The sequence below is a fragment of the Coccinella septempunctata genome, chromosome 6 (genome assembly GCF_907165205.1).
Source record: "Coccinella septempunctata chromosome 6, icCocSept1.1, whole genome shotgun sequence".
In the NCBI taxonomy this organism is placed as follows: domain Eukaryota; kingdom Metazoa; phylum Arthropoda; class Insecta; order Coleoptera; family Coccinellidae; genus Coccinella; species Coccinella septempunctata.
The window spans coordinates 33249229-33276212 of record NC_058194.1 but is presented as its reverse complement, the minus strand read 5'-3'; the positions used below and the strand labels follow the sequence as shown (position 1 = coordinate 33276212).

The 26984-nt window shown below is 40.7% G+C and overlaps 4 protein-coding genes across 5 annotated transcripts in view; 3 read left to right on the top strand and 1 right to left on the bottom strand.

Annotated features, from left to right (window-relative positions):
* The first annotated feature begins 787 nt into the window (after nucleotides 1–787).
* Nucleotides 788–1705, top strand: LOC123316043 (ancylostoma secreted protein-like). The gene has a single exon (XM_044901953.1). The coding sequence runs from the start codon at nucleotides 788–790 to the stop codon at nucleotides 1703–1705; it is 918 nt and encodes a 305-aa protein (XP_044757888.1).
* A 108-nt stretch (nucleotides 1706–1813) lies between these two features.
* Nucleotides 1814–2973, top strand: LOC123314729 (ancylostoma secreted protein-like). Its single transcript, XM_044900041.1, has one exon. The coding sequence runs from the start codon at nucleotides 1933–1935 to the stop codon at nucleotides 2890–2892; it is 960 nt and encodes a 319-aa protein (XP_044755976.1). The 5' UTR covers nucleotides 1814–1932; the 3' UTR covers nucleotides 2893–2973.
* Nucleotides 2974–3019: 46 nt separating this feature from the next.
* LOC123314730 (venom allergen 5-like) lies at nucleotides 3020–4019 on the bottom strand. Of its 2 annotated transcripts, none has more exons than XM_044900042.1 (2): nucleotides 3328–4019; nucleotides 3020–3270 (listed from the first exon to the last, which is right to left on the bottom strand). In XM_044900042.1, exons 1-2 carry the CDS (start codon nucleotides 3981–3983, stop codon nucleotides 3042–3044), a joined length of 885 nt encoding a protein of 294 aa, XP_044755977.1. In that variant the 5' UTR covers nucleotides 3984–4019; the 3' UTR covers nucleotides 3020–3041. The 2 variants fall into 2 exon arrangements, with proteins under 2 accessions (XP_044755977.1, XP_044755978.1); XM_044900043.1 differs by having other exon boundaries at nucleotides 3020–3255.
* A 10294-nt stretch (nucleotides 4020–14313) lies between these two features.
* LOC123314716 (monocarboxylate transporter 12) overlaps nucleotides 14314–26984 on the top strand; it is a 122859-nt gene continuing 110188 nt past the window's right edge. Inside the window, exons 1-3 of the mRNA XM_044900026.1 lie at nucleotides 14314–14638; nucleotides 16285–16389; nucleotides 17824–18159. Coding sequence (XP_044755961.1) covers nucleotides 14323–14638; nucleotides 16285–16389; nucleotides 17824–18159 — 757 coding nt within the window. The 5' untranslated portion in view covers nucleotides 14314–14322. The remainder of the gene's footprint in view (nucleotides 14639–16284; nucleotides 16390–17823; nucleotides 18160–26984) is intronic.

Sequence of the window (26984 nt, the reverse complement as noted above, 5' to 3'; positions counted from 1 at the left end):
ATAGCCTGAGTCGGTACAACCTCTGCCTGACCGAGCCAGTAACTCATCATTTGAAGCCACAGAAAAACATTGGGCGATTCCTCGCCTTCCAAGATCAAACCACCGACTGATTGGGATGTTTCCGGAAATCGAGGTGTTTTGAAACACACCGAGTATTCGTTGTCGCATCTTGCTGCCCAACATTTGGATATTTCTTCCAGTTGCATGTCGTACTGAAGCATCGGCATACCGGCTGGTTGTGGTTCTCCAGCGCTCTGTATGTCGCGTATTTGGTTGTGGTAGAAAAGGATGGTTTTCCTTACAGTTTCGTCCATCGCTAGCAGTGAGCAGTTAGGGTATACTTCGCAGTTACAAGCGGGCTTACATTTGTCTTTTGCCTCGCAATAATTGGGAAACAGGGGTTTCATGTGGTATCTGCTAGCTTCGGAGTATCGTGGAATGAGAACACATAGGGTTATTAAGTGGAGAATAGAAGGCATTTCATATTGGATAAACATTCATTTCAGACAGACGTGGCAGTGTCACGTTGTCTGTCATATAATGATTGACTTGTTCCTTTTTCTGTCGAGAATTTTTTTGGATTGAACCATCAAATTTGATCCCTTGGAAGTCGACTGATCGATGTTCTCCTGAATGAGAAACAACTACCAACAAGGCACGAATTGAACAATTGAAGTGTCTCATGGAAAGACTATAGAAGCAAGCGTCACAGTGACTTTTCTCCCATATTTTTTGTCACTATGAAATGCTTTTGGCCTCATTTGTCCTGATAATTTATTCACTTGTAATGAATGAAATGAGTTCGGAAATGGATGAAATATTCAAGCCAACATTCCGACCTTATTGTGCCTCAAGGGATATATGTAGAGCCGACTGTACTTGCTTTAATACTCCAAACTGTACTGTTCTTCAGATGGAGGACAGTGTGAGGAACCACATAGTCTGTTTCCTGAACGAAATCAGAGATATCCAAAGTAGAGGACAGCCATCACCTGCTGGTATACCAATTTTACAATACGACCATTATTTGGAGCAAATTTCAGTGTGCTGGGCTTCGTTATGTACAGTTGACCATTCAGATTGTTTTATCCACCCGAAATTCAACGAAACATCGCAGAGTGTTGGACAGATGGTACTCAAGAAAGAAAAAGCACCAATTTTCTTATGGAATGAGATGTTGGTGAAATGGTTGGGCGGTGTGGGCATTTTGAACGTGGAAATCATGACCAGTTTGCCGGAAGGAGAGAAAGGAGAAGAAATGTACAATTACGCACAGCTTCTAAGCGACAGAATACAGTTTATAGGTTGTGCTTGGGCTCTGTTCAACAACACGATCATATACGTTTGTACCTTTGGACCAAGGGGACCTTCACAGGGAGATTACATTTGTAGAATTGGTGTCCCATGCTCGAAATGCCCAACTGGGTACGAATGCGATTTCAAGAAGCCATTCACGAATCTGTGTAAGCCTATGACAGCCAAGAAAACCAAAAAAACGAAAACGAAAACTTCGCCTGAAGATAAACCAGTAAAAATTCTACCTCATTCACGAGATACCAAAAACAGTAGCGACCGGGAAACGACTGAAGAGTCAGGAGATAAAAAATTTCTTAGCGCGATCGCAATGGCTATAACGATTATACTTATCGCTGTTGTTGTAGTTTTGGTTGGTGGTTTTATTGCGTTCTATATCTGGTTTGTTTAGATTGTAAGATTATAATGAAACACACTTATCTGTCTTTGATTTCCGTGAAGATTATACCAATTGGTGAAAATCACAATTAGGGTGTTCTTCCTCAAAACTAGTCAAAACTACCAAGACCATATTTGAATTGATCCACAAAAAAAAGCATTCAGAAGAAGAAGAGAAAAATCAGAGAGCAAAATTAACAGAGTAACAGCCAATTTCAGTTTGACAAAAGTCACTATGAAATGCTTCTGGCATTATATATTTTTCTCGGATGGTTTACTTACGTTGAAGGAACATCTATCGAACATTTCGCCAAACCCAGCTTCCAACCCTACTGCTTGATGGAAGAAATAATGTGTACCCTTATTTGTAAATGCAAAGTACAAGAAACTTGCACTCTACTACCTATGGATACTGAAATAAGGGATAAAGTTTTATCATACCTCAATCAGGCCAGAGACCTCCAAACCAAAAGAGACCCTGAACCTTCAGGCTTGTCCGTTCTTCAGTACAATATGGACTTGGAGGAATTGTCAATATGTTGGGCTGTATCTTGCGAAGATTCATTCACCGAGTGCCTCAGAACCCCCAACTTCCCTAATTCTTCCCAGGCAATCAGTCAAATTTCCATTAAGGGAAAGTTCCCAACTATTGATCTTTGGCAGGATCTTATTTCCTTATGGCTGGGTGACGTAGATAACATGGACTCCAGCTACATAGATTCCATACCAAGGAACGAAGACGGTTCCAAAATACGAAATTTCGCACAAATCATGAGTGACAAAGTGTTTTCCGTTGGATGTGCTTGGAGTCTATCGAAAGATTTGGTGACTTTCATTTGTACTTTTGCACCGAGTGGTCCTGTCCAAGGAGAAAGTATCTATCAAACAGGACCTAGATGCTCGAATTGTGCAGAAGGTTATTCGTGTAATCATAAAGAATCCTACAGGAATTTATGCAAACTAAGTCCGATTCAAATTATTCTCGACTCAACATCTAGCAAGCCCTCCAATAAAAAAAAGTCAGCATGGAAAAAGAAAGGAAAAAAGAGAACTAATAATGAAACCAATAGCGAAACTGACGAAGGAATTCCTCCCAGGAAAATTCCCCTAATCTTAACTATCATTGTTTTAACAATTGTGATCTGTATTTTTTTATCTATAGTATTTCTATGTGGTTATTATCTTATGTATTGGCACTGAAACTTTCTCGTTATAGAATAAATAATATGACCCAATTCCATGTAATACAGTGATAAATATTAGATATATTTTGTACATGTACTGATTGCGTTTTAAAAAAGAATCAGTGAAGGGAAACACTTTTCCGTTCTTTCTTAAACTTTTCTATATCAATAAAATATAATACAATAACAAGCAAAACCTACAACGGAAATAACTGTAACAGCAATCAATGAAACTACCAGCATGATATAAATTCCGGACCAAGGATGCTTTAAGTTGCCCAGTGGTCTTGTTCTCTTGGCCCTCGACACCTTTCTACGTGCCTTGGGTTTGAAGGCTGAGGGTGGTGTAGGCATAATAACCGTTGAACTAGGCACTTCCCTAGAAGAATACGATCTTTGATCAGTCCTTTTACACAACTGCTCGAAAGGTTTCTTATGGTCGCATTCATACCCGAATGGACATGCGCTACAAGGGATTCCTGTCCGGAGAATCGGCTGGCCAGGTAGCGGACCTCTAGGTCCAAAAGTACACACCAGCAGGACAAACTTGGGGGACATACTCCAAGAACAACCGACATAAAAGATCCTTTCTGAGAGCAGTTGTGCTACATTGTGTATTTTCAGTCCGTCTTCACCTGGTGGTAGGCTGTGCAAACTCTCAATAGTTAGATACTTCATTTCACCGAGCCACGAGCTTATAATCTCGTGCCACAAGTTCAAACTTGGCTCCTTCCTGTTGGCAATGCCTACGTTCTGTGACGTTTCGCTGAACCTGGGCGTGTAGTAGCATTCCGAAAATTCGTTTTCACATTTGAGAGCCCAGCAGGAGGATATTTCCTCCAGTTGGTGGTCGTACTGGAGCATGGATAGGCTGGAAGCTTTCGTCCTACCCTTGGTCTGCATGTCCCTTATGTGATTCATGTAATAGGTTATATTTTGTCTCAAATCGTCGCTCATCTCCAAAGAACTACAGTATCGGGCTGCGGTACAGTTACAGGCTAGTTTACAGAAATTTCTTGAGATACAGAACGGGAAAAACGTAGGTTTTTGCGAATTGATCATTGCGAATTGGTACCAGAAGAGTAAAAGAAATAGAACAAATAGCATTTCATATTGATCATTGTAAATTTGATGACTTGTCAAGAGGACAGTATGAGTGAACTCTCATAGATCCCATAAATCTTTTTTGGCTTTGGACTATCTCATAAGGAAGACCTGAATATGTTTGGAAAGTGTTGTCTTGTATTCTTGAATGTTAGTGGTACATCAGATGAAAAAAGAATATACTGAAATAGTTTCTAGTGACTCTACGATGATTAGTCAAATGAGGCTGAGACCAAGTGATATTTGTTTATTCCATATTTCTTGGATCTGTGCTTCATATAAAGATCTACAAAGTTTGCCAACTTCTCGCTAGTTTTCATTCGAAGAAAAAGAATAAGCTACTAAATCAGCACGATATATAATTCAAACAAGTAAAGTACTTTCTCTTATCTTCATTAAACGAACATGATGTGTAGTATAACCGACATAAATTAACAGCAGGAAACTTGACCCATTCTCAAAATATAAAACATTCCAAAAACAATAGCTGCGATCAAAACCAAAAAAATCAACCCTAAAGCCAACATCCATAAGACACTGTAGTCTCGAACCTCGGGATCATGGAAAATAGCCTTCGAGAACCTAGCTGTACGATTTTTAACATTTGTAGCCTCAGTAGCTGTTCTTTTTCTAGCTACCGTTGTGTTCACGACTTGCTCCGTTGTCGTTTCTTCTATCTCTTCCAATCTTTCGTATAACTCGAATTTCTTGCATAGTTTTTCGAACGGTTTTTCCGAATTACATTCGTAGCCTTCGTAGCACCTTGTACATGCTTCACCGATTTCGTATATCGCCTCGCCTTCATATGGTCCTCTTGGCCCGAAGGTGCAAACGAAGGTGACAGTGTTTGCTGAGACGCTCCAAGAGCAACCTACGTAGAGTACCCTGTCGCTGACAATTTGAGCGAAATTGTGTACTCTTTCACCAAGGTCACCTTCCGGTAAGCTCTCGATGATCTCTTGGTTCACAGAAGTGGATTCACCAAACCAAGAATCTATCATCTTCATCCAATGGTTGGGCGAAGGTTTGGTGCCTTCTTCCAACGTTATTTGACCTACGCTCTGCGATGTTTCCTCCAAGGTTTCAGTCCTGAAGCAGTCGGAGTAAATGTTCTCACACTTGGAAGCCCAGCAGGCTGACAACTGCTCCAAGTGTTGGTCGTATATCAGCATCGAAATACCTGAGGGTATCGGTTCTATACTGCTTTGTATGTTTCTTTTTTCGTTGAGGAAAGTCAGTACTTTTTCCTTGGTATGCTTGGACATCGAAATCAAAGAACAGTTTTCGGTTGTTTTGCATTCGCAGTCCGGCCAGCAGATGTCAGTAGTAGCGCAGTAAGGTGCAAAATCTGGTTTTAACAGGTCAGTTTTCGTATCTTCCTCATTCAGAACTACTTGGAGGAATATAGGGAGGATAAAGAGGGGAATTTGATGCATTGCATGTTGAGAGATGTCACATTTTATGATAGGTACACAGAATATAATTGAACACTCTCACTATGAGCTAAAAGTACTGTTTTTCCTGGAGGAGACACAACAATAAAGGAAAAAAACTGTCAGTGTTGGCATGGATAAAATCAATTCGTGAATTTCATGAAAAATTAATTCTTTCATGGCGGAAGATCTCCATAATCCACAGAATGAACTGCCCTTATGATCATCGAGGCAATAATAGTAAAAACGGCCACTCGTATTTCAGTTTGATAGACCGGAATTCAATTATACGTTTTTATGGCTTCCATTGAACGCTAGGTTATAAATTCGAAACGCCGCTAGACTGATTTATGGGAAAAAAACAAAAGCTGAAACTGCGGAAAATCTATTTTTTTGGACGGCTTTGATTGGAACCCTTCTGTTTCAATTATGTTTGGTTTGATAATGGGGTAAAGTGAATGTATATTCCACCACGTTATCTGACATGGTTATGAATACGATTGGTTGATTCTGGATGTTAAAAGATCGAATATAAGCGACAGTTTTACGATTCTACACAAAAAAATACTATGCGTTTTGGAGATTCGTCATTTAACAAAGACTGGGTATGAAAATGATGACGAAATGTATAATTTATATGCAGGATGGAAATGACAAGTTATTCCCCATGAAACATCGTGGATAAACTACCATAACGCAGTCAAACTGACGTGAAACCATCCATCAAACCCCTAGTATAATTGGACGACCAACTTGATTCTATTCACGATCTGCTTTAGTGCAAAACAGACCACATTTGCCTATCTTACACGGTCTCCGGATAGGTCATGACCTCAGCGTTACAACGGATCCTGTATATAATATCCGGTCATGAAATTCAGACAACAAAACATAAAACCACGGTCCTATATACACCAGACGAAATTGAAGCAATTGAATAATGGGGAAAATTCGACCAAAACGACGATCTCTCGTTGTGTTTTAAAATTGGCCACTAATTTATGACCAATAAAGATGGCACGTTTGATGAAAATGGTCGCATGATTGTGTACAGTTTTCATTTTTGCCCGATTGTGCCTGACCTCGATATGAGGTGGCTTTTCCGCATGAACGGGGCGATATTGAAGTTGTTGACTGCTAGGGGTTAAAGGAAAAAACGATGCCGGTGAAGATAGGATAGCCGTTGTCACATAGGATGCCGGCCGGATTTGTAATCAAGATTTTCTCCGCTTTGGATATTGGAAGCGTAAGGATGAAGACGACCCACTGATGTTTTTTTGAAGGAAGAGTATCGAGATGATACTTCTGTGACCCATTCCATCCATGCCACAACTACGGCAAAAAACCCTTCACTTTAGTGAAAGTAGTCGGTTAACCTTGAAAATTTGACACATTCCAAGCTGTATAGAACGAAAATGTAAGGTTATGACGATTGTCAATACATTTTTTGGTTTAAAATCAGAGCTATACTTCATTCAAATTTATTTTAGCAGTCGGTTGGCCATGAAATAATTTTCTCAAGTTTTTGTAACTAGAACGAAGTTAGGTTGGCACTCATGAAATGTCGTTAATGTTATAACGCCGTTGCAACAACTAATATCAATTTATATTACGAAAATGCAGAAAGTGATTGAAAAAAGAGACAGGGTTTCAGGAAGTGCTATTTAGAATTCAGGTCCGCTCATTCAAATAGTTATACCCTGGTATTCTAAAATCCACAATACGTCAGACGGTAGCGAACATATTCAATGTGAGAGAATTTATATAATGTTTCATCTGAATCTAAACGACTTATATTTCAGCTGAATATTTCCACAATCAGAAAGATTGTGAATGAAGAGGATGACAAAGAATTTCCTTCTATTGGGAGACCCAAAAATGTGGTGGCATTTGAGAATTTTATGTTTGAGTGAATTAATGCGAAAAGTTTACTACAGGATTTTCGATAAAAATGTCATCGGAGAATAAGTTCCCTAAAATGGATTTTTCTATTTTTCATTTGACTTGTCCTATACAATGTAAATGTCTTAAGGTACTAATAAATATCTAATTATTATTATTACATCAATGTATTAACATGAATAGCCATAAATACGCGCAAGTTGCCCTGTTACTTATTTATTCATGTGAAATTTTTGTTCAAAGGTGAAGTTCATCTTAACTTGAAACTTCCTTCAATTCCTTTTACTTATATTGATGCAATGATGCAAGATGATTTTTGTTAAAGAATTTAACATTCTTGTAATTATCTGTTAATTCCTTCGGGAGATGCCCATTCCCAACCACTGCACCATATGCATTTTATCTTCGGGTTAATATTTTTGAAATCTACAACTGATGTTACGTATTCAAACTTTAGCCAAAGAAGATAACGAACATTAACTCTCCTCAAGCTTGTGCATATTATGATATTATACTGATCTCTTTGTATTTTCCAAATAACTGGATTTGGTATGCCTTCAATCAGTTTGTATAAACTTCAATTAGGTTCGTCACATATTTTCCGAAGAGATTCGACATTGTGATAAAATACGTAATAACAGAAACTTTTACGTAGAACGGGCAACATGGCGTTGATTTAAAACCCAAAAATGTTTTGACAAGCTCCATAACCCCACATTTTCGTACTATACAGAGTGAAATGTGTCGAATTTCCATGGCCAACCGACTGCTAAAATAAAAGTGAATGAAGTATATGTTGTTCACAATGTAAATTCACCTTGTAAAATGAATAAATTCGAACAGATTAAAAGGACATAATTAAAATAGTTATAGTTTTCGGAGAAATGCCACAGATTCACCTCGATCCGGACCTGTAGCGTGACAAAAACTAATATCCAGGACTCACGTATACTTTCGACATAGAGGACGAAATCTTGTGTCTCGAATACCAAGATGCCCGGGCATATTTCGCTTCTCTAGGTCGTCTTGTGTACATAAACAAATTAGGTTCGAATGAAATTCGCCAGTCATAGCAGAGCTGAGGACTGTCGTCGAATTTCTCCACTTTGCCGAGGTGATGCAAATTTTATTTGGCCGCTCACACACAACACCCAGCGAAATCTGATAATTGAGTGGCTGCTAAAGTTTCAAGAAGTGCTGATTACAAAGTTGGTCTTGGTATTCAGTAACGTATCAGAAGGATTTGTGAAAAGAATGAAGAGTTCTTCATCTTCAGAATGGTTCTGTGGCAGTAACTATCTCAGTTTTTCTTTGTCAGATAACTGGAAGGGTAGACTAGTACTTTTCTTTAAGGAGTTCACTGTCGAGAAATTTACAAAAAGATGGGGTCAGTTAAAAATTCGTCAAGACCGAACGGTTGATTCGAGATCGCTGTGGTTCTCAGATTTTAAACTAGAAGAGTTGCTTTTTCGGAATGTGTATCACTCTCCGATCTGTGATGATTTGTCTGGAAGATAATCCACTCTAAAGGTGACCTTAAGAAAAATTCCCAAAAATATGGGGTCAGTTAAAAATTCGTCAAAACCGAACGGTTGCTTCGAGATCGCTGTGGTTCTCAGATTTTATACTAGAAGAGTTGCTTCTTCGGAATGTTTATCATTTTCCGATCTGTGATGATTTTTCTAGAAGATAATCCACTCTAAAGGTGACCTTCGAAAATGTCCTAAAAAGATGGGGTCAGTTGAAACTTCCTCAAGACCGAACGGTTGCTTCGAGATCCCTGTAGTCCTCATCCGATATTTATTGAATTTTTAGATTCTATTCATTTCATCACTTCATATTCCCAACTTCACCCTCAGAACAATCGAATAGCGTACAAGGAAATATGCCACTACTGGCCTGAATCCTTTAGTTAATTCAAAGCACATCCATCTTACGCAAAAAATATAGACCAATTCATTCTAGTCGATCCTTTCTTTCAGTCGATATCTCCTCCGGCATAGAGAACGGTTAACGAAAATGAATGAGTTTTGGAAAAACTAATGCCGAGATTAGAAAGATCGCCGGAAAATTCTCATCAAACGGCGAACAAACATGTTAATCAATCAGCAGTGATATCATCCTGTTTCGATCTTTAGTTTTGGTGGACTTTCGCAGTTAATTTCAGAGTAAATTGGATCTTGTGAGTATTGAATGGTACAAGTTAATTCAGTATTAATGCTTGTGATAATTTAAGAAGATCTCATCATTTCCTCAAACAGAAAATTGTGTTTTAAAACACGCTTTTGTAAGAATCATTATTCGTTCAGTCTCGATCGTATATTTGCCAAGGATAAAGCTATATTTAGAAAAGACAGTGCATTTTCCATCCCCACTGAAACTCGCAATCCACACAACCTTAACAACCCTAGTAATTCTTCCTTAAGAATCCAAAAATGCACCTCCTAAATCACAGATATATCCCCATCAGAACACTAGTTCACGAGAAAACAAGTGGAAAGTTCTAGTACGTAGCAAGTATACGAACTTGGCCGAAGAATAAATCTCATTTTCACGCTGTTGAAAATTGAACATTATCGATCATACTTAAGTCTTGTTACTCTTGTTCACGTCACGTTTCTCACGTTATAACTCAACGTGTAGACCAGAATTTGGCGAAGCTCTGGAGCCACGGGAAGGATTTTCTCCAAGTTGCGTCATATGGTTAGAAAATCTTTCCGGATAGGAAATTTTTGATAGTACGAGGATGTATTAAAAAATTTTTAGCCTACTATAGAAACAAACAAATTTTCGATGTCAAAATATTTTATTACTCAACATATTCTCCTCTCAATTGGATACATTTATTACAGCGAACCTGCAACGTCTCTAGACCTTTCGAAAAAAATGTTTCTTCTTGCTCTGCAAACCAGACCTCCACAGCTTTTATTACCTCCTCGTTGGAAGAAAAAAAAACGACTTTTTAATTTTTTTTTAGTTGAGGAAAGAGATGATAGTCGGATGGAGCCAAATCTGGTGAACAAGGGGGATGTTCTAGTAATTGAAACCCTTAATCACGAATTTTTTGCATGGCAACATGAGATTTGTGTGCAGGGGCGTTGTCCTGCAGAAACAAAACACTTTTGGATCTTTTCTCTTCAATTTTTTCCGTAGAATGGTCAGTAATATCGAATAGAAATCTCTGGTTATCGTTGTGCCCTTATTCAAAAAATCGATCACGATTACCCCATGCCAAACCCAAAAAACTGAAGCAAGAACTTTTCCAGCAGATTTTTGGACACGAAATTTCTTAGGTCTTGGAGAACCAGAGTGTCGCCATTCCATCGATTGTTGCTTCGTTTTTAGATCGTATGAATGTACCCAAGTCTCATCCATAGAAACAATTCCGTTTAAGAAGTCTACATCGTTTTCAAATCGAGCACAATCGAACACGATGCTTCTACCCTTGCACGCTTTTGGTCAACATTCAAACATTTGGGTATCCATTTTGCAGCAATTTTCCTCATGTCCAAATTGACGTGAACTATATGATGAACGCGTTCGTATGAAATATTCAGTGCTTCAGATATCCGTTTCAGCCCAATTCGATAAAATCATGTCATGAACTGCATCGATATTTTCGGGGACTGACACAGAAACTGGCCTTCCCGATCGGTCATCATCTTCAATAAAAAATTCACCTCTTTTGAAGCTTGCAGTCCAATTTTTCACGGTCGCATACGAAGGACATTGATCACCAAGGGTATTAAGCATATTTTCGTAAATCTGCTGACCACTTAAGCCTTTTAAATACAGGTACTTGATACTCGATACTCAAATTTTTCGATTTTCACAATTTCGGTGGACATCTTCTCTCTTTATTAGATGTTTGATCTCAGAGGGTTCTGTTATGGCACTTTTTTTCTTCAAATTACAGGATTCGAGAGAATCTCCTCCCTTCATTTGTACCTCCAACTGAGGAAAACCCCTTATGTGCGTTTTTTTTCGCCCCATTTTACGATATATCCTGAAGTGTATCAGAGAAATGGAAATAACAGCAAGTGAACAATCCTCCCCAGATAGCGTTATCCGCGTGTAAGTAACGGCAATTCCGGATGGGATGCGACAAATTTTCTGGAGCATATCGGGAACGAAGTGCCCTGGAAAACCGTAAAATGCATCCGATGCCCCGTCGCGGGAGACACACATGCAGATCATATATCAAATATTCATTTTGTGCCGTCTTGGGAACGTACGTCCGAAGGAACATTTGTAATGCGGGCAGAGATAGGGGGCGGCGTCCTAGAGGGGTGTCTTCTTGCTTACCCCGACCACCGATGGGGTTTCTTTCGATGCCTCGAGTGGGACTTGCCTACATTTTCAGTCGTTCTGGTCCGGGGTGTATTTTGATGTACTCGGAGACCCTTCGAACGGGAGGTGCTCATCGAAATGAACCCAATTTTTTGGAATTTTTCGACGGTCATCTTTAGAGAGATTAATCTTCCAGGAAAATTATCGTAGATCTAAATGTGATACATATTCTGAAAGAGCAACTCTTCTAGTACAAAATCTGAGAGTTTCATTCATTTCGGCACAACTGTTCGATCTTGAGGAAGTTTTAACTGAACCCAACTTTTTGGGACTTTCCGACGGTCATCTTTAGAGAGATTAATCTTCCAGGAAAATGATCGCAGATCTAAACGTGATACATATTCTGAAAGAGCAACTCTTCTAGTACGTAATCTGAAACCTTTATCCATTTCGGCACAACCGTTCGATCTTGAGGAAGTTTTAACTGAACCCAACTTTTTGGAATTTTTCGACGGTCATATTTAGAGAGATTAATCTTCCAGGAAAACTATCGTAGATCTAAAGGTGATACATATTCTGAAAGAACAACTCTTCTATTAAGTAATCTGAGAACTTCAATCATTTTGGTACAACCGTTCGATCTTGAGGAAGTTTTTACTGAACTCAACTTTTTGGAATTTTCCGACGGTCATCTTTAGAGAGATTAATCTTCCAGGAAAATTATCGCAGATCTAAACGTGATAAATATCCTGAAAGAGCAACTCTTCTAGTACGTAATCTGAAAACTTCATTCATTTCGGCACAACCGTTCGATCTTGAGGAAGTTTCAACTGAACCCAACTTTTTGGAATTTTTCGACGGTCATATTTAGAGAGATTAATCTTCCAGGAAAACTATCGTAGATCTAAAGGTGATACATATTCTGAAAGAGCAACTCTTCTAGTACGTAATCTGAAAACTTCATCCATTTCGGTACAACCGTTCGATCTTGAGGAAGTTTTAACTGAACCCAACTTTTTGGAATTTTCCGACGGTCATCTTTAGAGAGATTAATCTTCCAGGAAAACTATCGTAGATCTTGAGGTGATACATATTCTGAAAGAACAACTCTTCTATTAAGTAATCTGAGAACTTCAATCATTTCGGTACAACCGTTCGATCTTGAGGAAGTTTTAACTGAACCCAACTTTTTGGAATTTTTCGACGGTCATCTTTAGAGAGATTAATCTTCCAGGAAAATTATCGCAGATCTAAACGTGATACATATTCTGAAAGAGCAACTCTTCTTGTACAAAATCTGAGAAGTTCATCCATTTCGGCACAACCGTTCGATCTCGAGGAAGTTTTAACTGAACCCAACTTTTTGGAATTTTTCGACGGTCATCTTTAGAGAGATTAATCTTGCAGGAAAATTATCGCAGATCTGAACGTGATACATATTCTGAAAGAGTAACTCTTTTATTACAAAATCTGAGAACTTCATCCATTTCGGCACAACCGCCGTCGTCGGTATCAACGAAGTCTTTCAATGAGACGAATTTCCACCGTTCTACAGATGGAGCGTCTCGAACCTCGGGATATTCTCCAATGTTGAGCATAAAATAGCGAGACTGATTTCCCAACCGCAGACCTAAAAAGATCCCCCTTTCTCCCTGGCAATAAATCCCTGCCTCTCATCCGCATCTCGCATATTTTCACTCCGCGAATTTAAGTATCATTGTTTCAGACTGGAGAGACTCCGGATCCCGCATAAATAAACAGGAGAGATGGAGTCCCGGCTCAGCCTCGATGAAGTAGTCCAATCGCCGGAATAGGGAAAGTTACAGAGCTGCCGGATATCGGTGATAAATGTTCGAGGTGGTCGATCACGACATGAGATATAGGCAGCGCCACGAAGATGACGTTGAATCACAGCAAGTCGTGGCCGGTCAACACCTTCGCCGTGGTGCAGTTGAGGGTGGACTCGGAAGGCCACATCTACAGTTCGATCTCCAAGAGAAACGAGGAGGATGGGGAATACGACACATCAGGTACGAGTCAAGGTAGGAGAACAATGTTCGACCCAACGTTCTACTTGTAGATTGTAAATTTCAAGGAGAATTATATTGCTCTGCCATCTCAAGATCAACTGAGCCCCCATCAGACCTATTCTATCAAATATGTCGTCTATAGCTTGCCAGTTCCAGATTTCGAAGGGACTCCTGTATCTGAGAGTCCACAGAAACTGCACTCGTCAGTTTCTGGATGATTCCTCATTGGGTGTTTCCAGAGAAGGTGATACCCTGTAAGGGATCAACTTAGGAGGTCTTCTTCACATTTTCGTGCGAGGATCTGGTCGTAACAAAAACTACACCCAGTGCTGTGCTTCCTAGCAAAGAGAAGGAAAGAGAATCGCTCTGTAGAAATCTTCAGATACTGGAACAATCCAAAAAGTTCCCAGGGATCTTCAACAAAGCGAGATCTGAGAAGAATCTGGATCATTCTGGATTCCTCACATGGCATTTTCACCTCAGGAAGCACCTCATGAGAATGGATCAAGCAATTCAACCTCCTTTAAGCTAACCCAGATACTGGAGTTCATTAGATCTCTGGAACTCGAGCTATAGACCAAACAGCATTGATGGGAGGCAGTCCAATGCAACCCCCTTCGACAACCTACATCTACGACTAACTTATTTTGTTCTCCAGTTAATCCAACAAACGAAACATCCCAGTCCATGCAGACTCCACCGAAGGACCAACTCGAACATCCGGACCAAACCCCAGCCGATCAAACAGCTCACGCACCAGAAGAACCGACAGATCCAGTACCCCCAACGACCCAAGAAAAAGATGGGACAGTCGACGGAATCAAGTCGCCTCTTCGCACCAGAGGAAAGACGTCAGTATTGCCCCTTTCCAGGAAACATCTGGAGATGCTCGCCAATGTTACGCCGCCGCCACCCCAGTATCGAGCCACTGTTCGCACAGACACGGTTTCGACTATACTGGACCAGGAAATGGAATTCGATCACGAGGGGAGTCAAGACGAAGGTAATTATGCAAATTGGAAGCTCTGGAGGGCAATGTGGTCTTGTTTTTGGGGTTCTGGGAGCTTGGATGAGAAAGTTAAAGAGTTGGATGGGGAGGATGCTCGTTAATTTTTATTTTACGATGAAACGTTAGGGTATTATCTTGAAAAGTGTAAAGAGGCCTGTGATATGAATGTAAGGAAGAAGATATCCAACTCTCCATGTGAATCTGGATACGTAAAATCCATTGGTCCATTATCTCATTCCTTATATTCAAACGATATTTGTGTTCTGAATCTTCAGATAACTTCTATTAAGTCCAGAGACTCCAGGATAACCCATCAAAACATCGATTCATTACAAGAATAATCCAACTTCGTCAAATAAAACTAGTTCACCTTCCAGAAATCCGGATAACCCGTGATCTCGTTGAAACAAAACAGGGAAACGTTGGTGCAGGTCGCCCATCTCCTCCTATGTGGGTTAACACCGGTAAATACCAATTTATATAACGATCCCGAACCAATTTGAAGCTGGATGAAAGTTTGGAGAGCGTTTAGATGTTTGTCCTCTGACGTAGCCGATTTTTCTGGATAACTTTTCGATTTAGATTGGAACGGTTGAAAATTCGTGATTGGGAAAAAGTTACTCCATAGACAATGATTTATTTTGGTGCTTCTTTTATTAATTTCACTCGGCAATGAGGGTGGATGCACAAATATGGGCTGGAAATTTATTGACTGGAGAATGCTGAGGAGAAACGTGAATACACCTGAGGAAATGAAGCTATGCTCACTAGAATTCTCTAGAAAGAAGATTTTTAGGAGCTGAAATATAAACTCACACTCACTGGAGGGTCATCTATAGCTCACAGAAATTGTTTTTGGGGCTAAAATCTCAATCTGTCGTCCTAGAAGATCAGTAATGTCCAATTTATCCATTTTGAAGAGTTTAAGAGTGTGTTTTCTATTGAAAACATATCCCCAGCATGTCGCATGATTCACAGTAACGCCAAGATGGTCAGGATTTCTTTATCGTCCAATTGTGATGCATTATAATCTTTGAGGGGCTGCAAATTGTAAATTTCAAATGCTACAAATGAGCAGTCTGTATTTTGTTGATCTGACAGGGTGATATTTCCAGATTCCGAGGAATCTTTCCAGATAAACTCCTGAAAATCCTCCCCAGCTACCCTAGAATTGCACACATGCAAAACTAAAGACTGTTTCATTCAGAACGTAAACTCTCCAATTCCCCAGCACCCTCCGATACAACGACAAACAATAATAAACATCTCGACGCGCTTAGGTTCAACGGGTAGGAGATTCTGACACCCACACGTCAAGCGTCAAATCGGATTTACTAACGTCATTTACTTCGTGTAAACAGGGGTGGCGTTTGCCGACTCATCACCTTGAAATACAATGAAATTATCCTCTCTTCCGTTTACTAACCCAATTGGGGAGGTTGCTCATCGACGTTTCCAAGACTGTCTGAGGAGGAAATGATGTTGTTGAAATTCGGAAGAATGCGAAGGACCATATTTTTGCAACGATACGAATCCACCTTGGAGTTTTGGTACAACAACATCATATAACTCCCAAAAAGCAACAGACCTGTTGCTACAACCAGAACGCCACGAATAGCTCTTTCAATTTTTTTTTACAGACAAGTGCAATGATAAACAGCACGATATATCTAGAGTCGAGAAGTTTCACGTGCTGGCTCTGACAAGAATAGAGGAAACTTCGGGCGAGAACGAATGTAGGATAGGTAGGAAATATGCCACTCTCGATGTTTACCTTTCCCCTGGTTTTTCTCCCTTTCTGTGCGTTGATGTGGCTTTATGGCATGTTTGTACACTCTCGCTTTTCCGTGTTTATTAGGTTAAGTTGCCGAATTAATGTACGACTGTTTTTGTATGAGAACTGGGGAAAACACGTTCACCTACTCCTGAAATTTTAGGTTTTAGCTGAATGTGAATTTTTCGAAAGTGTTATACAAACATCTGTTTGTATAAGTTTATTATGCAGGATTAAATCGCCACAAAAAAACGCTAGAATTGAATTTCTGACCCTCATGTTCAAGGCTCAACTATTTTCAGTATCTTGATCTTCTTTGATGATGAATCACCCTCTATACTCTACAGGGTGTCTTCGACTCGTACAAATATTTTGATGGTAGTTAAAGCAAGAACTTTTCCAGCAGATTTTTGAACACGAAACTTCTTAGGTCTTGGAGAACCAGAGTGTCGCCATTCCATCGATTATTGCTTTGTTTCTGGATCGTAAAAATGTACCCAAATATCATCCATAGTAACAATTCGGTTTAAGAAGTCTACATCGTTTTCAAATCTAGCACAGATCGAACGCGATGCTTCTACCCTTGCACGCTTTCGGTCAACATTCAAACATTTGGGTATCCATTTTGCAGCAATTTCTCATGTTCAAATTGATGTGAACTATATGATGAACGCCTTCGTATGACATATTCAGTGCTTCAGATATCCGTTTTAGCCCAATTCGACGGTCTGATAAAATCATGTCATGAACTGCATCACACAGAAACTGGCCTTCCCGATCGGTCATCATCTTCAATGGATCTTGCATCTATTGAAGCTTGCAGTCCAATTTTACACGGTCGCCTAAGAAGGACATTGATCACCAAGGGTATTAAGCATATCTTCGTAAATCTGCTTACCCCTTAACCTTTTGAATACAGATATTTGATGATGGCTCGATACTCCAATTTTTCGGTTTTCACAATTTCGGTGAAAATCTTCTTTCTTTCAATTTACTGCGTAACTCTGGTTTACTTTTTCGACCTCAAACTTCACACTGACACTTCTAATGAGTTATTGTTCGTTGCTATGGTAACGCAATATATTTTTATGTATAGAACTGGTCTAAGCTAACTAGATATCAATACATCCTCGTATACTGAACGTTATTTTGTTTTTACAGGGGTGGCACAGCTCTTTATGGAATTTCTTTTGATCTAAAGAATCTGCAGTTGAAATATTCGTACGAGTCAAAGACTCAGCCTGTATAATATTGAGAAAACATTCCTCATAATGAGATTCAAGTAGATTTCCAGAAACAAATAGCGTGACATGGTTGTTCTTTCTCGAAACGCATCAAATCTCTCGCTTCAGCTTTCAGTGTCTCACCGTCCACCTTACCCTCTCTCAAAACGGCCGTCTTTCAGGCAGGAGACCCAGCATCCGCGTCGATAACTGGGACTACATCTACACCGAGAGGCTCTCGCCGGAACACGTTGCCCCAGGTCGCTTACGGTGTCCGATACACCGCTACGGACCGGAACCGCCGCATAGGAGGGACTCCAGCGAGCCGGACCTACCCCTGGACGCCAGGAAGTCGGCCACCCTCCGGAAGCACTACTACCTGGAGGGAGGATGGGGTTGGGTGATAGTGGTGTGTTCGGTGATGGTGAACGTGGTCAATCACGGCCTGCAGCTGTCCACGCCGCAGCTGAACAAGGAGGGCGTGCAGAAGTTCAAGGTGGAGCCGGTGCATTTTGCTGGTGAGTGTTTCTTTTTTTAAACTGGCTGTTTTACGCTATCAGGGGAGTCTCTGGGTCTTCCAGAGGCTTCTTGTTATGTGGCAGAATAAAGATGTTACGTCGTTCAACATGTATTCTTCGAGACCTAGTGACGTTCTCATTAGGATTATTATAACCATTCGATACTCAAATACGCAGTTGAGAAACTGAATAAAAGCCTGATGAAGCAGCCAACTTTGAGCGGAAATAACTTTTTATTTGACCAAGTCTGACATTAATACCTTAGAGGCAGCTCTGCTGCCATTAGAAAGAATCTGTGGTGAGCTATGACACTTGTAACGTGATTTCCTCAGAGAAAACTTATCTCGAGCGCCAGCTATTCTTTTCACTAGGAAGAATAGCACACCTACCAGAGTAGCTGCTAGTCGGAGACAGAGTTCGCTGTTATCTAGGGTGGTAGCGATAACGAAGTAGTCAAAATTAAATTGTGTACCAGTTTATTCACACCTTGGGAAATTGATTATATATACAACAGAAATATTTCTATTTCAACACTTATGACGCGAGAACGCGAACAGGGGGGGTTGACGGGACTTCCTCTTCACTACCCCAAGGGCTTACGCACCATGACTGATAGCGAAGGGAAAAGTCAGACTTGCGAAACAGGGTAAAGTACGGCACAAAATAACAGAGAACGATCATTAAGGTTGCGTTTGCCAAGCTTGTTTTTTAAAATCACCTACCTAATCTTCGTCGCAGCTTCAGTGTGTACCCTGTACAAGAACCTCATCTTGAAATGAATCATCCTAAGATTTTTCAAACCCTTCCTTTCAACTCAGAGCTCCACGAAGCGTTAAAACATACCCTTAGTCTTAGTGGAAACTGAGACTGTTTTGCTGAAGGCATGGTCCTATAAATATGCATTTAAACGTTGTGTTCGCGACAGATTTATAGTTGCTGAGAGGCGAACTACTTCGAAGTCTGGGAATTTATGTTATCGACACAATGCCGATGAGTTTGGTAATTGATAGTTTCGTAGTAGTGCTACGCCATACTGAAACCGGAAACGAGAAAGACAATCTGCCAAAAATTTCGACCCAAACCGAAACGAATCATCGTCGGATCCAACCGAGGACACTAAAATCTTCAACCGAGCGAATTCAACCCTTCCGGCACTATTAAAATAGAGAAATAAGATCGCGACGTTTCTGTGTGATGTATAAATAACCTTGCACCGTCCCATTTCACCTTCAATAAAGAGAACAATCGCGGAAAGTCTAGCTAGACGGGCAATTTTCAGCTGGAAAGTTACGACAGAAGAGTCTTAGAGGAAATTTCGATTTATATTTACGCCTGCGAAAGTGCGATACGGCTTCGGGGGTTTTATATTGGCCGTGGGGTGATAAATTCGTTATTTTTTGCACCTTGAATCGCGGAGATCACATGTAATTAGATGCCGAAGTCCTCATCAAAATATTTCATGGTTGAGCAAAAAGGATGGTGGTATTTTTTTATTCAGCGACAATCAAGAGACTTCATTACGATTGTGAAACTGGCTGCAGACTCAAATACTGAAGTTATTTTTGATGTACGGGTGTGGCTTATTGATCCAGGGATTTTGGGGTTTTCAAGGAGTGCCATGAAGATTTCCAGGTATTCAGGATGATTTATAGCTGTTCGAACATGCGACTCTGTTCATTTAGAACGCTGAAAATTCAACGTACGAGGATGTATTGATATCTAGTTAGCCTAGACCAGTTATTGCGTTACCATAGCAACGAAAAATAACTCATTAGAAGTGTCAGTGTGAAGTTTGAGGTCAAAAAAGTAGACCAGAGTTACGCAATTAATTAAAAGATAGAAGATGTCCACCGAAATTGTGAAAATCGAAAAATTGAAGTATTGAGCCATCATCAAGTACCTGTATTCAGAAGGGTTAAGAGGTAAGCAGATTTACGAAGATATGCTTAAAACCCTTGATGATCAATTTTCCTAAAATATCGACGCAGTTCATGATTTTATCAGACCGTCGAATTGGGGTAAAACGGATATCTGAAGCACTGAATATTTCATACGAACGCGTTCATCATTATAGTTCACGTCAATTTGGACATGAGAAAAATTGCTGCAAAATGGATCCCCAAATGTTTGAATGTTGACCAAACGCGTGCAAGGGTAGAAGCATCGTGTTCGATCTGTGCTCGATTTGCAAACGATGTAGACTTCTTAAACCGAATTGTCTCCATGGATGAGACTTGGGTACATTTCTACGATCCAGAAACAAAGCAACAATCGATAGAATTGCGACACTCTGGTTCTCCAACACCTAAGAAGTTTCGTGTCCAAAAATCTGCTGGAAAAGTTCTTGCTTCAGTTTTTTGGGATTGCCATGGAGTAATCATGATTGATTTTTTTGGATGAGGGTAGAACAATAACCAGAGATTACTATTCGACATTGTGTGGAGGTCCGGTTTGCAGAGCAAGAAGAAACATTTTTTTTTGAAAGGTCCAGAGACGTTGCAGGTTCGCTGTAATAAATGTACCTATCCAATTAAGAGGAGAATATGTTGAAATTTTGTTTGGTTTTATAGTAGGCTAAGAATTTTTCAATATATCCTCGTATTACCGAAAGTTTCTGTTCGTTCCATGTGTAATGAAGGATCAGAAGAGCTTTTCCCTTTACCTTCCTCACCTAGGCACCTATTAACCCCGAAATTCGGGAAGAAAACGACTTCTTAACCACCATAATATCGCCGTAGAAAGTTCACGCCATAATGACAACGAAAACCGACGCGGAGAGCATCTGTTGCAATTTGCAGGTGCAATAGACATCCATAGCGAGGTGCTCTGACCTCTATTGTAGCCTGGGGAGTCGAAAAAGTACACTCCCTGCGTCAGCTATAATTGCCAAGTTCTGCCCCACTAAAAGCGTTGGAAAACTTTCAGCTCGGGTCGACTTATTGGGTCATGCTGCAATTTACTCCGGATATAACGCCAAATCGGCCGCTTCTCAAAACAGATATGAACACATAACACTCAAACTTTCCTCGATCGTGTTTTAAGGCCGCGGCCGAACACATGAATCGTAATCGATATCGACTTATGGACAAACGGATGAACATGATCTTGTAGGAGCCAGCAGGATCGAATAAGAACCAATAGAACTTGAATACTGCACATTTTGGTCGATTGTAAATTCCTCAAAACTGTTGTAACACCCAGGAAAGTTTGAGAAAAAGACGTACGTCGAAATTCATCATTGTTTCTTCGATATTCTCAACAATCTCCATCTCCAAGCGTCAGATTACGGAATGAATGCATCCCACCCGGCGAAACTGTTAATTTGAACGAATTGCAAAGGTGGCGACGAAACGAGGACATGAAATATAGCGCGAGGGGTTACGGCGCGATCCAGCATCGTTATCCGGAATGAGAGGTCGATATTGCCATCATCTGTTCGAGTGATTGGGGGTTCACAATGTGCTCATGGCCGATATTTTGCCTTCCGACACAATAGAAATGCAGGAATGCTGCATCAGGGAAAAACTCGTACTTAACTCCAATTTTTATCGTTGTCGATTTTATTCGTTTCCTGTTCTTATAAGCGAGAACGTTGGAATTTGTTTGTTTACGCCATCTAGATTCTATCGGGGGAGATTATTGGGTGAAAATTGTTTTTTCCGAGAGAGAAGAACAGGGGAGCAAAGCATCTCATTCGAGTATATTCTGTGGCGTCGGAAACAACTGATTGTGGACCTCAAAACGCAACCAGTCCAATAGGTGTTCAACCTTTCATAGTTTTGGTAAAGAAGCTCTCATCAGTAGTGCCTTCTTTTCTAATCTTCGTAGATTAGTTCCAAGATGAATTGAAAGTGTTTCAGAACGTCTCCCATGCCAAATGATGAGCCTGGTCATCGCCTCGAATACCTCTGAGTACCCTGGATGGATAGAACTTTATTATATTTGGTCGTTTAGTTCAGGCTTTCGATGAACTTCTCCATGAAGAGCATAAGACGTAGTCTTAAGAGGACTGTCTGAAAGGGCTCTCAGTAGTAATCCAGGCTTGAAAAACAGCTCTTTTTCAACCTTATTCATATTCTCCATAGGTACCGAAGTACTCCTCAGAGGCTCTGTGGCTTGTACTAGTTCGGAGAATCAGTTGTGGTCTGTGTAGGCTCTGTTACTGTGTCCTTACGCCACCTAAGGCACAGTACTGTTAATCTGAACCCAACAGTGAATGGTGGCCCGCACCCGTATGGACTAGAAAAATTCCTTCTCTAGCCCGGGATCGAACTCAGTACCTTGCGGTGGCGTAGTACTGAGCCGACGCTTCTAACCGCTAAGCTACGGACGCTATTGACCTTCTGCTAACTTATTTCAAGTCTTGGCTAGTTCACTTCCAGCTTATTTTACCTCCAACTTATCACCAGAGGTGATTCTGTTCCTATACGTCATTCAGGACATTTCCTTCAGTTGAGGAAGGTTTATTTACCACGCTGACGTCTAAACTATCTCTTGAATCAGTCAAATACACATTTCCATTCGAGTTTATTGTTAATATTCCTTTTCGATCTCGATTTGGTAGGAGACATCTCTGTAAATCTCTACAGGAGGGTTTAACGAATCGTATCACCCCATTTTCATACATCCAGTCGTCATAAAACGTCCCATACATCAGCCCTCGCAAAACGACAGTCATAACTCCGCATTCCATGTCGTTGATTCCCGATCTCGCCACTTTGAACGTCGCCTACATTGCCCTCGACCAAACACATCGCAAAAACCGTATTTGATAAACGCAAATTACAATTTGTCCCTCGTTCTATCTGGTAGATTTACGATCGCGCGACCCAAATTCGCCAAGCGTCCGGATTTATAAGATACCCCTCGGACGAAGAACTCCGATTTATCTCCGTTTTATTGAAATTCGGGACGATTGTGATGCGTGTCGAGTATGTAGAGAAATCCTGCAACACCAAATGGCATAGGTTGAAGTTTACGAGTGCTTATATTCATTTGACAGAGATCTGCAGACGGCACGCTCAACCTAGGTAGCACGTTCGCCTATTTAGGGATAGGTGGCGCACCAGTTTGTATATTCTTCAACGGAGCTTCTCAATTCGAACATAGTCTGCTGCACGTTTGCTTTGACACATGTGTGTGCATGAGGGATGAACTGGAGCCATTACCATGTGAAACGGAGGTATCTCAACAGGCCATTTAGGTTAGGTTAGGTTAGGTTAGATTAGGTTGAAGTTTAAGAGTGCTTATACCCATTTGACAGAGATCTGCAGACGGCACGCTCAACCTAGGTAGCACGTTCGCCTATTTAGGGATAGGTGGCGCACCAGTTTGTATATTCTTCAACGGAGCTTCTCAATTCGAACATAGTCTGCTGCACGTTTGCTTTGACACATGTGTGTGCATGAGGGATGAACTGGAGACATTACCATGTGAAACGGAGGTATCTCAACAGGCCATTTAGGTTAGGTTAGGTTAGGTTAGATTAGGTTGAAGTTTAAGAGTGCTTATACCCATTTGACAGGGATCTGCAGACGGCACGCTCAACCTAGGTGGCACGTTCGCCTATTTAGGGATAGGTGGCGCAGCAGTTTGTATATTCTTCAACGGAGCTTCTCAATTCGAACATAGTCTGCTGCACGTTTGCTTTGACACATGTGTGTGCATGGGGGATGAACTGGAGCCATTACCAGGTGAAACGGAGGAATCTCAACAGGCCATTTAGGTTTAAAACGTGGATCTTAGGAAAACCTGTGTATTTAGATGATTTATTTTGGGACATTAGAACATCTAATGTCAGCTCTCAAAGTGATGAACATCCCAGGAAATCGATAAAAACTTCACACTTCTCAAGGAAACAACGTTCAAACTATCCAATACATCAACATTAAGAACTGATTCAAGTTAAAAACCTCTATAATACCTCAGAACGAAGCTGGAACTTTCCAAGTGGACGAACGCAGCTATTAAAAAGCACCCCAAGAAGGATTGCTGCAATTTGCGGCAGATGAAAGTCTCTAACCGCCCCAGTTTTCGTCAAACAATGAGACCCCTACGTCCACCCTTGCTTAGGACCACTTCGCGCTTCCCGAAGGTGACGCGCCTTGCTCTGGAGGGACCATTGTTAATTCGTCGATGGACGTTGACCCTCCGGATGACCTGGTGGCGTCGCATCCCGGATAAAATTTACTGGGCGTCTTGATTTATAGGCCGCGCGACTCATTGAATGAATATTATTCGGATTAAGGGTTGAATTATGTCGGCGGGGGTGAGAATGTAAATGGGATGGAATGGGGCGTTTTGGATCTCGCTGGAATTGTCCGTTTGGGTTTCGTCTGATTGGGAGAATTTCGATGTAATTAGAGGAGGAGAAATTTTCTGAGACCACCTTTGCTCCTGCAAGTTTTAATCCAGAGCGTTGTTGACTAGCTATACTGTCACCAGGTTATCTGGAGTTCAATCAATCCTCCTCCCCATAGGATCTGCACTCGACAGTTTCTGCTAAATCCATTTTCATCAGGTGCTTCCTAAGGTTCTTGGTAAGATCCAGGTACTTGAAGTTCCCAAGAAACTTTTAAGAGTGTTCCAATTACAGAAGATTCCACCAGAGTACTTCTCTCTCGGTTTTACCCTCCTCCTGTTACTCTTTCTTGTAGGTACAATTACCTATACCTGGGCCAATACAAGGTGAATCATTGACTCATACAAATATACCGCTCCACATGAGTTAGGGATATCGTATTCAATCGTTTGTAATCTTCGTGAAAATCGCTCTAAAATCATTTGAAACTCAATAACAACTTGAATCGATCCGATAAAAATCAGTATGAGACATTTCGTCAATCTGGTCGCCTTTTTTCTGAAGTTTGGTTCTTTGCATATGCTTCGTGAATGTTCTTATTTTGAAATGAAGTCAGTTTATCAATGGCTTCGATTTGAAACGAGTTTTTCGGAAAATGCCAAGACGTAAATTAACAAACTCTGAGGCTAATAGGGCTATCGGAATGCTACAGGCTGGCCTAACTCAGGATGTTGTAGCGGAAAGACCAAGGCTTGGTGGGCGACGAAAAACAACACCTGCTCAGGATCGTTTCGGCGAGAAGAAACCCTACATCTACGTGTAGGATGCTACAGAATACTCTTCAAAATGCAGATGGGTCCAAGTTTCCATCGAAACCATCAGACGACGTTTGACAGAGGTGAATCTAGTTTCTAGACGTCCATTAAGAGGAGTTCCATTAACACGTGACCATAAGCGTCAAAGACTGGAATGGGCAAGGCAACATATCAATTGGAACGATCAATGGCGTAGTGTCCTTTTCACTGATGAATCCAGATATCGACGATTTTCAGATTCTCGAAGAATAAGGATATGGACAATCCCACGCATACCCCGTAATCGTCGCTATGTCCAAGAAGTCCATCCATTCCGAGGGGGCAGTGTTATGGTATGGGTCGGGATATGTTTCAACGGGCGCACAGATCTACACATTTGTCCTGGGAATATGACCGCCTTACATTATAGGGAGCATGTCATTGACAATGTTGTGCCAAATTTTCACGCTGCTATTGGTGAAACTTTTCAATTTCTAGGCGATAACGCTAGACCGCACCGTGAAGCCATAGTTGAGAATGCGCGCGAGGAGCTTGGTATTCCACATTTACCAATACCTCCGCACTCACCAGATTTGAATTGTATAGAACATGAGATATGCTCCAAAGAAGATTAGGTAATCATCAACCTACCCCAGAATCCTTAAATGATCTGAGAGAGCTTCTGCCCCGTTTATGGAACCAAATTCCTCAAGAAATGTTCAACAACCTCGTGTGTAGTATGCAAAGAAGATGTCAAGCTGTTATTGATGCCCGTGGAGGCCATACATTGTATTGATAGTCTTAAAATGTTTGAATTCTCTGGGAATAAAATTTCGTTATTTTATTCGATTTTTCTTAACCGCAGACCTACAGCCTAAAATTAATTTGCAACTTGAAAAATCATATTAATATGAATTTTCATCATAAAAATTTTATTTTAACTATATTGTTTTGCAATTTAAGTCAATGTACGAGTCAATACAATACAATGTCGATGTTTCTAGGCACATCTCGATGATTCTCAATTGCAATCAATGGTTCTTCCTTCTACCACAAGTCAGAAATGAGATTAAAATTCGCCGTTTCAGCATCTAACCCACCACATCCCTCTCGCGTGTGATGAATAACGAAATTCGAGGATCAAACTGCCAACTTATCCATACCGAATATATCTGTAATTTATAATCCAACCTCCCAACGAAAAATCACGATCTTCGTCTTCTGCGAACCTCAATCTATCACGGTTTTCAATGCCCTGTAATCTTTCATGTCGCAGTGTGGTCTCTTTGAAGGGATTCCAAGGAATCTGCGAAAGATATATGTAGGAGTAAGCTGAATTACGATAGTTTGAATCGAGGAATCCACGAATTTGTACGGAAAACATGAGTTTATTTCTTCATTTTCAATTCAAAAACGTCTTTTTGCCGAGCACTATTTGAACAACCCTGTACAATCTCAGCTCTCGGAGTCATTCACCCAATTTATTGGCTTGTCAAACACGACTGGGGGCCGGAGAATCCCTAAAATGAAAGATGTTGATCCTTGTAATTTGAATGCCGTAGAGGCTCTTGCCGGAGAGCGGGCAAAGTATTTGTAAGAAGTCCCTCTACCCTGCACATCCCAGATGGAGGAAAAATGTGATTACGAACTGGAATTACCTCGCATTCTGTAAGAGATGTAAGTATCAATCTGAATTTATTGGATGATTAGACAGCACATCGAAGTAATGA

Bases quoted from the DNA above. Each gene is read 5' to 3' on its own strand.
- LOC123316043 (XM_044901953.1), top strand. From the start codon at position 788: ATGAATGAAATGAGTTCGGAAATGGATGAAATATTCAAGCCAACATTC.
- LOC123314730 (XM_044900042.1), bottom strand. From the start codon at position 3,983: ATGCTATTTGTTCTATTTCTTTTACTCTTCTGGTACCAATTCGCAATG. The intron at 3,271-3,327 runs GTATGAATGCGA...GACTGATCAAAG, and splicing joins TGTAGCGCATGTCCATTCGG to ATCGTATTCTTCTAGGGAAG.
- LOC123314729 (XM_044900041.1), top strand. From the start codon at position 1,933: ATGCTTCTGGCATTATATATTTTTCTCGGATGGTTTACTTACGTTGAA.